Source organism: Cicer arietinum, chromosome 2, assembly GCF_000331145.2.
Source record: "Cicer arietinum cultivar CDC Frontier isolate Library 1 chromosome 2, Cicar.CDCFrontier_v2.0, whole genome shotgun sequence".
NCBI classification, from domain to species: Eukaryota; Viridiplantae; Streptophyta; class Magnoliopsida; order Fabales; family Fabaceae; genus Cicer; species Cicer arietinum.
The window spans coordinates 41,033,465-41,044,157 of record NC_021161.2 but is presented as its reverse complement, the minus strand read 5'-3'; the positions used below and the strand labels follow the sequence as shown (position 1 = coordinate 41,044,157).

Genomic DNA, 10,693 nt, shown 5'->3' with positions numbered 1-10,693 from the left:
TGGTTGTAAGTTACTTATTTGTCGTGTATAAGATTAAAATTGTGTTTTTAATTTATGTGTTTCAAATTATTACTTTCATGTGATTCAATTTTATTACATGAATTTCTAATATGTCATTTATTTATCAAAATAAATCATCTTTATAAAAAAATACATTTCATCTAGATAATATTTTTTGTATATGTACTGTTTTAAATGTTTAATAAAATAATAAAAAATTTAACATCACAATTTATCTTCATGTAGTACAAGGGTTAAATGCTAGTAACAATATATGTATTCATAGTTATATTGAATGATTATCTTAATATATTAATAATATGGTACTTAATTTTTTTATATGTGTTTGTTATGGTGTGGTTATTTTATATATATTTATTATGATTTAGTGATTAATATTAAGTATTAATTAAAAAAATTATTAAATGTTAATATATTAATTGTTTGATCATATCCGGTGTTCTTAAACAACATTCCTTTAGTTTCTTTACCCTAAGCTAGGGTTGCTCACTCAACATCTTCTACAATAGTATATATTTATGGCTGCCCCTAAGACCATCAACTTCTTAATTGAATAGAAGATCTAGAACTGAGTCCTCTAATTAGCAGCCAAGATAATAGCCAAACTCTCATCCTTCTAGTTCTGAAAGGTCAATTGAAGGTATCATATTCCCTAGTTTGAATCTTTCTTCAGAGCTTCAAAACCTTGCACATAGGGATGAGAATAAAATTTGCATCCACGGTATCTACCTAAACCCATTTCGATTTAGACAGAAAAAATCTGTTTTGATTGGATACAAGTGTAGATTTTTTCCGAAATTAAAACTCAAAGATGGGGGCGAGGTGTTGATATTTACCCGCACCCGTAAACCAACTCGTTTCGCTAGTAATATTATTGTCAGGTTTAAATTTGATATACATATACATATTCAATATATTTAATATTTTTTAAATATTAAAAATTATAATCTTCTCTCTATAAAAAATATAATTTTAATCTTTTTTTAATTTGATTATTGTATAAAAATAATTATTTTATTATATTAATTATAATTAATGACTTTTGAATTTATTATTTTATATATATGATTGGGTGCGAGCGGAGAAACTCGAACCCTGTCGCAGACGGAGATGGAGATCTAATTTCACACCCAATAAAAAACAGAGACTGGTGTGGGTTTTTTCCGACTAGATGAGTGCAGGAATTGAAAGAGGCAAAAACCGCTTCTACCCCGTCCCATTGTCATGCCTACTTGCACATTCACATCAAGGGATTCCTACAAGGAGGTTCCTCGTCTATTTGGGTAAGATCGTCTGATCATTTACATAAATGACTACCTAATCTTGCCTCAGGCCTAAGAGTTAAATTCATAGTAGACTAATAATCTTCCTAGGATTATGTTAATAGTTATAAATAATGACTCCCTATTTTCTTTAAACAATTGCACCAAAAATGGAACTTGGTTTCTTGGTTGTATGTTTCTTAACTCCTCAAAAGAGTGTGTTAAGTAATAAATGGATTTTTGTGAGCTATTAAACTAATAAAAACCAAAATAAAATTGCAAATCAGAAAGGTAAAAGATAAATTAGGAGAAAATTGGTGCTTGATTGATTGTGTCAAAAATAAAAAATACAATAGGTACTTATCGGAAAAGTTAATCCTAATGGCCAAGACATCGTGGCGGAAAAAAAAAATATAGCCATGACTCGCCTTATTCGACCAAAGTCAATAATAGTGTGTGTTTGTAGCGTCTCACGTTTGACTTAAATTTCCATCCATTTAGCGGTGTTATAGTTCCCTTGTCTACACATATGTTTTCGCTTATGTTCATGCTCCGTGAAAATAGCATCTTCAATTAATGGGAGTTAGAAACATGGACCACGAGTCTTTTTTGTAAATTGTCAAGTTCTACGTGCTTTTGACTAGTTCTGGCATTTCCACGGTCCTCTTGAGTCTTCGTTAACTTGAAAACGAATCGCCTAACTTGTATTCGAATACTCTTATTTTGTCTGAACTTTATTTAAACATTTGTTAAATTCAAATCAGCTGCTGACTGTTCTTTGTCATAGATTAGTTTTTGGGATAAACAAATAGTATTTGTTTTCCTCTGCTCAACCATGCTAGTGCTGATTGGGTGAAAATCACCAATTTCAAGCCTTTCTTTCATGCAATCAACTTTAGGAAAAATTAATATTATCAAATGATAATTAAATTATGAAAACAATAAAAAATAAAATAAAGTAATCTTTTGTTCAATGAGATAAATAAAAAGGTCATTCATTAACGTCCTTATAACAATGTCTCGTTCAAATTTATTGAACAAGTTTTTCTCACAAAAATGATGTGCGGTAGGAGCAACAACACAGAGCTCCGCATTGTTAGGCGTATCAAATTTCTTTTTTTAGTATTATATATGGTTGTTAATATACATATGTATGTTAACAGTTTACACATTGTTCATTTGGACACAAAGACCATTCAAAAATAGTTTTGAATAAAAGATAATCATATAAATCAGATCAAGGATAATTCTGTTATTTTCATTTTACTTACACACACAAAATGATTAAGTGAAAAGAAAAACTTGGTTTTTATTAAAATAAACCCAATTCGTAACAATAAGACAGGATATATTAAAGCACAAGAAATGTCCATTAAAATGTATAAATTCAATTATTAGGCTTATGTTCTGACAAGTAATTAGCATTGTACTGCATCCAATAAAAGCAACTCAAGAATAATAGGGCACTCCAATACATCAAACTAATACAAATTTCCAACTACAAGTTAAAAATTAGGAATAAACTATTAACCATTGTGAGAAATCAAAATCTTATGAACTAAAATGGTAAAGACATTAAAAACAAATCAAAGCTACGCAAACAATAGTAAAACGGTAAAAGGACCAATGTCGAAACATCAAAATTAAACTACAATGAAATCCAGAGTGAAACAAAAAGGGAATAGTCAAAAAAATCAACATGAAAACATATCAATGGTAAACGAAATGTGGAAAACGATGCAGGATTGAGAGCAACGAAAAGTAAGAAATCAAGAGATAATGAGACACTATTTATCCAAAAATAAGAAATATAAAGTTACAATTATCTGCATTAGTAAAGAAAATTTAAAAATAAAATATTGGTTTTTTGATATATATATATATATACACACACCATAGATCATTTGTAAGTTTTTTTTGTTTGTTCACCTGTTACAAAAACTTTGACAAAAATATTTTAACATAAACTACACGGAATTCCCCAACCACTCCACGGATATCACTTAGACTCCTCCTTCAACACAACAACCCCATCACCATAAACTCCCATGAGCCAAAACCAACTCTCTTCATCTATCCATCGTCTCACCAGAGGTAATTTTTTGTTTATCGGTCCTTCTTCCGTTACTAATTGTACAACATTAAAATTTCAAAATTAACTCTCGTGTTATTTGGTTTTGAGAAATTTAGCTACCATGTTGGCTTTATTAAGTTTATATTGAATAAAATATATGACCAATTATTCTTTGAGTGTTGTTTGTTAAACGAAATATTCATATGTTTTCAATCACTGCACCTAAATTTAAGGTTATATTGTTGGTGGTGGAAGTTTCGTTAAATCCAACAAAGAAAAAACTCTTTTTGCTAAAATCTGGGAGTGATGGAGTTCTTGTTGTTGTGTCGAAGGAAGAGGAGTATCGATAATCTGTGTGAGGTGGTTGGTGGGTTCGCAAACAGTAGTTTCTTTCCTAATAATAACACTAACAAAACACTTCTAAAGGTATTAAAAAATAAAATTGGGTGAGTGAGTGAGTCATGGGCTTTTATATAACCTCTCACGCGATCTAAATTTCTCCCATGACCTAAACCTCTCTTCACGCTCTGCCTCTATCCTTTTCTTCTCACATCTTCGGCAAGCTTTCAGCATCAGATTAAGTTCTTTCTCAGGTAACATCAATTCCTTTCTTCTTCTCTTAGTATCTTTTTTTTTTCTTTCTTCCTCTCTGTTATTTTTCTTCTTATTTTGGTTATTCAACAAGAAAAATACAAAAATGGTTGGGTTAGTGCTTTTGGTGTCTAATATGTTTGTTAAAATGTACTAGCTGGGGGAACATGAAAATTATGTGAAAATAAATACAAGTTTCTTTGCAAATTTAAGCAATGTTCTTATTAAGTAGACCGGGTAAACAAAATTTCATATAATTCAAAAACTATAATAATTAATGTTTGTTTGTTCGGCTGGTGTAATGTAGAGTATACACTATACATGTGATTCAATTTGGTTAGTAATTTTTGGATAGACTTTTGCTAAAGTATTATGATTTCAAAATTGTAGCTGTTGAGAAAGAGCTCGAAATTACTATTGAGACCCTTATGGCTTTTCCCTTGCAAATTATGTTAACTCTTATCTTCCTTGTGATATCAAAGTTATAAGCATTTTGCCTTCACAAAGGTACGGTTTGAAATGTCATGCTATATTTTTCCTTCTGTTTTGCATATTCTTATTGATATTCTTCTGAGTTTCTTCTCCTCTTTTGTTATGCCTTTTAATTGTTTGATTTTGATTCTTGGAGCAGAAGCTTTGATCCGAGAAAGGAATGCAATCTGCGGAAGTATTCCTACCTACTCCCTGCTGAAATTATCGGTATTCAAAGCTACTCTAGCAATGATGAAATCGATTACCACCTCTCAGAGTTCAATGATATTCTCAAAGAATTTGAGGTGTGGTGACTGGTATTCAAATCTCTTTTTTTTTTTCCACATTATCTTATTTCATTGTGAAGCCTCTATTTATTTTGGTTCATAATTACTAAAATTTGTGTTAATTATTATGAAACTTTGTCAAGAAAACTTTTCCCTGATATCAGTTAATTTCTGATAGTTCATGCTTCACAAATGTATTTATGTATGTATGATGTTAGGCGCAATTGCATTTCTTAGGGGGGACATCCTTTCCATAATTATACTGCAAGGTCCAGGTACAGAAAACATTTTCGTCGTAGACCGTCACAGTCGAAGAGCAGTAAGAGTTTATCAGCATACAATTCAGAATATGAGGATAGTGACAAGGAAGAAAATTTTAAAATTGATGAGGCACGTACAGAAAACATAGTGTGCCAAAACCAAAAGTCTTCAGGAACTTTCAATTCCTGCGAACATGTCAACAGCACCGGTAATGAGAAAGATAGTTTGCATGATCAGAGCTCGAGATTGGTTGTTCGTGCGAAATGGTTATATGAACCTGATGATGCTGACAGATTAAATGCTTCTCATTTCAGAAGAGTTTTTAAGTGTTGTTGTGAAAGCTGGAAAGATCACTGAGACATAATTACATAGAGATCTACATAGAGGGAGAGTCCTTTATGTTGCATCAGGTATCTTCCATATACTGTTTATTTGGTACTGATCATTTCCAATTCTTTAAAAAACATGTTGCAAAAAAAAAACAAAAAAAAGCAAAAATACATCTTTATTCTTTTAAGTTTAGCTCAATTTTCGCTTAGGTCCTTTAAATTTATTTTTTCCCCAATTTTGTCCTTTAAAATACATTCGATTTGTATCATTAGCCTTTAAGATATATTAAATTACACATGTGACCCTTTAAGTTTGATAATTTTCTCGAATTACTGTCATGTTAAGATCTTATCAAAGCATTGCAACAAGTTGACTGTCCAAGTTACTTTGCATGTGAAAGAAGTTAAAAACATTGATTATGTGAATAGACTTTTATTACCTTGTTTTTAAGACGATATGTGTGTTTAAATTGTTGTAAATAAAATCAAGAAATATAGACCATTTATAAGATTTGATTAATGTTTTGTGAAAGATTAGTATGAGATACATATAGTTGCAACATTTGGTAGAGTTTTAAATGATCAAAAGTTTTCAATTGAATGAATTGTTTTCAAAATTGAGATAAAGGACTAACGATGTAAACATAATGTAACTTAAATGACTAAATTGAGATAAAATAAACTTAAAGAACCTAAGCGGGAATTAAGTTAAACTTAAAGGACCTCAGCGGAAATTGAGTTAATATTTGTCTTGTAGTATTTTATGTTTGAGCTTAAATTGAAAGTTTAACCCTTTTGATTAACCATATAATTCTAACCCAAATTTCAGCATTCAAGAAAAGAAACTGTAAAGAAAAAAAGTATCAACTTATCATCACATAATCACAAATTAATATGGTTGAATACTTTTGCTAGTGTTGGATGTTACTAATGAATGTTCAAATAGATCTATGCTGGTGTTAGACTTGGATGTAAGTGTTGAATGTTTTTGCTAGTTATATACATGCCTAACTAATTTTTCTATAATTCTAATGTGATTTTGGAATTGTATGAACTTTTCAATTATCGTGTAAATTTTAATTTTTCTTCAGCAGTATTTTGTTTCACTTTAGAATGTATTAAAAGAATTAATGATTAGTGTTTTTGCACATTTTTTGTGTTGAATATTATATGTATTTGATAATCAATAAATATATATATATAATTCATTAAAAAAAAAAGCTTAATTGTAGTTTTAATCTCTTATTTGTACTAATTTACGAAATTGATCCTCATATTTTAATGGTCGATAATTTTAGTCTCTTTATCAAACTTTTTATCAAACTTTTGAATTGAAAGATGATTATTCTGACATATTATAAAAAACGTGTGATGCAATTACATGATATAGAACCATCAAGATGCATTAATTATTAATGTGATTAATTAAATTACAAATATGAAAAAATTGTAAAGTTAGAAGTTAAGTTTTTACGATGTTTTATTCTAATTTTATCGGTGTTAATCATTCTACATATAACATGTCAGGTCACCATTTTTTTATTAAATTTTTTTTAAGGATGACCAACATTGTCGATTTTAAAAATAGAGGGATCAATTTGGTGAATCAGTACAAATAGATGACTAAAACTATAATTAATCATAATAAAAATAAGACACTAAATTTATAATTTAGATAGAATATCCAATCCTACTCACGGTGATATGTTTCATAAACTCACTCCATACCTCCTTGACAAATGAAAATATGCCCCTAAAAATTAGTTAAACATTCTTAAATAATTTAAAAAGTTTTTCAAACTATATAAACAATTTATTTCTACGAAATTTAAAGTTGAGTAATAGACAACCATTATAAACACATACAAAAAGACACATGAAAAACTCACACAAACAACTTATCCATAACAAGTAAGAAAATAAAAATATCATTAATACATTATGAGTCATATTCTAAAAATTAGAAAGAAAACATTAAAAACCTAAGAAGATTATTGATTCCTAAAACAATGAACTATTGATATATTTTTCTCTCAAATATGTTGACCTCGCTATATCGTTAATTTGGTTGTCTCGAGCTTTATTGACAAAAGGGTTGACGGAAAGTAGAGTCTTCACACAAAATATAGCTTCACATACATCAGCGATTCCTCTCTCGTCAATCTCCAAATTTACATCAAGAATATTTTCCGTATTAACATTATAGGATATCACTTTGTCAAACAATTTTAGAAGAAGCTCATCTTCTCTCCAAAACACTAATGGCACACAAGGTGAACTATGCTCTATGGTTCGTATTTTGGTCCAACAAGAATCTACAACACCACCTCCACTCTTCACCCAAATGTTAAAGTTTTCATATTTATCACAACAATCACGACAAACCAATGTTATAGTGTCATTCAACACCCCCAAATATCTTCCACTCGAACTACTAATATCAATGTCTTTTGGCAATGATACCTTGTGAAGAATTCCACCTCCCACATTCAATGCAAGGATTGTTGTAGTTAAGCCTTTAATTTTTCCCCACCAATAATAAATCCCATTAAAATGCATAGCAAAACAACAAGTATCAAACTCACAACACCATGGATTAGCACTTTCAATTGTCCTCCAAGAATCACTTCTTAAATCATATTCTTCAACAATATACTTCTTACATCGACATTCGCGGTGACAAACCCACATCCTAACAACCTTAATTAAATTGTTACTTCTATAATCATGTCCCATTCCAACACCTAGTATCATCCCATCTTTAACTTTAGTAACCAAATCCGATGAGGGAAGAAGCCTCACTTCCCTTGTTGTTGGGTTACATAGAAAAACATCTCTTCCACAAGAAAAATCTGAATACAAACACACTAAGCCATTACAAGAATTGGAAACAAGATGATATGATAGACAAGTATTGCTCCTGTTTGGCAAAGATATAGAAATTTGCTTAAGAGAAGAGCCATGTTCTAAGGAAAATAGTTGGTGAGTATAAGGGGTTAACCAAAGACGAAGGAGCAAGAAATAACTTTGATTCATGATGACCCTTCTTAAAATTTGAGAAAATACCAATATTGTGCCTCTACTTAGCCTTATAAACTAATAAGGCAATATGTCTTGTTCTAATACTACTTGACCTCAACTTTTACCTTGTTCCTGCAATTGTTATAAAAGAACATTGGGTGTTAGTTTTTCTTACACTGTATATAACAAATTTATAAAAGAACCTTTTGTGTTTCCTCGTATAGAGATTCTCTCTTTTTATTTTATTTTATTAAAATAGATGTTATAGTGTAATAATATCTAAATCAAATTTTTAAACAAGATCTTCCATACAACCTAACCTATATATATATAGATTAAATTAGTATATATATTGTACACTTCCAAAATAAATTAATGTCAATAAAAATCTAAACGAGATCGAATGTTCAAAAATTTATTATATCTAAAACAAGATTTTTTTTTATATGTTTGTCAAAAAAAAAAGATTTTTCTATATCACAATAGAAATTAAATACCATGTAACAATCATAAATTAACACAATTTTTGCTATTTTATGCCGAAATCACAGGTCTTAAATTAAAACATTCTTTTTTTTTTTTATTCAATCTATTTTTATTATCTCAAATTGATGTCTTAATAGAAAATATAATCTCGCATAGATATGATTTTTTTTTTATTGAGTTAACGATATGATATAAAAAAGTACAATTGTGTCAATTCATTCAATACATACCTACGTTGTAGTGTAAAATTGAATATATTTAAATATATTTTTAATTCTTATAAAATCTTTCAGTCCTTTTAAACAAATTATAACTTTCAATTTTTATAAAAAAAATTTGGTGCATTTGTTTCAGATTTTTTTCATAAAAAAATTTATTTTTTTAAACCAATAGTCATTTTTATTTTATTTTAACTGTGTTTATTTCAAATTTATTTCAAATCATTTTATTAAAAGAAAATTATTTTTTTTGACTAAAAATGAAAAATTATAAATAGTAGTTTATCACGTCGATAGATAAGAGAGAAAGATGTCACAAGTTTTAAAAATACAAAAACTTAACTCATTAATGTTTCTCTCTTTGAACTCTAAGACTACACTTTTCTCTTTTTCGATTATTTTCTTCTTCAGTCTTGAGTATCTATTTATAGTTAAAATTTGAGCTTCAATTTAATCCTACTTTAATTATGAATTGTATCTTGTTTAGATTGCGTTTATAAATTCTTCAAATTGATTATGTTTCTTTTTTATTGTTGTAGATAAATCTTGATCAAATCTTTTTCAAATCTTTTTCAAAACTTGATTAAATCTTCTTCAAATCTACATAAAATCTTCTTCAAATGTTGACTAAATCTTCTTCAAATCTCGACTATATCTTCTTTCATACTCTTTGAAGTCTAAATATATTATTTTCATAAAATACTTTTGTTATCATAAAAACTCTAATTATAAAATGAATTTGGTTCCAACACTTTTATAGTAATTTTGAAGTTTAAAAAGTCACTTTTATAAAATTGTATACAAACAAATTAAAAATAATTTTTTTAAATAAAAAAAAATATCATTTTTATGATAGTAAACAAAGGAAAATTAAAAAAAACTATTTTTAAACAAATCTCTACAAAAACAATTTCTAAATTTTTTAAACTAAAAATAATTTCTAAATTTTTTAAACTAAAAACTATTATTAAATTAAATTTAAAATTATTGCGCGTAGTTTTAGTTTATGTCATTAAATCAATATTTTTTTTTTTTTAATGATTTGTAGACATGTTTCCGACATTTTAAAAGGTTGATCTTCAAAAAAGTGAGTTTATTGTAAATCGAACAACTTAAATTCATCTTATAAATGTCACATTATTAAACAATAGATGTTAGGAGGTCCTCACAAAAGCAAGAATCAAGGGAATACCACAAGCCCACAAGCTCAAATATTTGTATGTAATAATATATATAATAAACACCTTTCAAACCATCATTGCATTTTAGTGTTTTTAGAATGCCAGCATCCTTTATGTATTTTTTTTTTTTTACAGACCACCACTTATGTATTTAATGGAATGAATTGGAATTAAAAAGTGCCTCCCATATATTTAATTTTGTTATTTTATAAGTTAAATATTTTTAGAGATTGAATTATGTCATTCATTCTAGGTCAATATAAATATTCTTTTTATATTAACCGAGTCACAAAGTTGAGTTATTTGATTTAATTCACTTCAATCATGTTGTTTGACCAGTGACCTCATGGTTCTACCTCGATTTTTAAAACACTACATTAAACAGTTTTGTCTTTTGAGTTACAAATTTATACAGTTTTGTTCATAATAATTGATATGTTTAGTGAGTTGTGAAGATGAGTGCTGCTTCATCTATGCGACTCACACTCTTT

General features: G+C 28.3%; 1 protein-coding gene and 1 long non-coding RNA gene across 4 annotated transcripts; one reads left to right on the top strand and one right to left on the bottom strand.

Moving 5' to 3' along the window:
* Nucleotides 1-3,197: 3,197 nt before the first annotated feature.
* Nucleotides 3,198-6,462, top strand: LOC101513115 (uncharacterized). Of its 3 annotated transcripts, XR_001143383.3 has the most exons (5): nucleotides 3,198-3,950; nucleotides 4,339-4,455; nucleotides 4,580-4,724; nucleotides 4,925-5,377; nucleotides 6,126-6,462. It is a non-coding gene; the product is annotated as an uncharacterized lncRNA (long non-coding RNA). The 3 variants fall into 3 exon arrangements; XR_003471547.2 differs by having other exon boundaries at nucleotides 4,944-6,462; XR_001143382.3 differs by having other exon boundaries at nucleotides 4,925-6,462.
* An 835-nt stretch (nucleotides 6,463-7,297) lies between these two features.
* On the bottom strand, nucleotides 7,298-8,332 carry LOC101505616 (uncharacterized). The gene has a single exon (XM_004490699.3). The coding sequence runs from the start codon at nucleotides 8,330-8,332 to the stop codon at nucleotides 7,298-7,300; it is 1,035 nt and encodes a 344-aa protein (XP_004490756.1).
* Nucleotides 8,333-10,693: the final 2,361 nt, after the last annotated feature.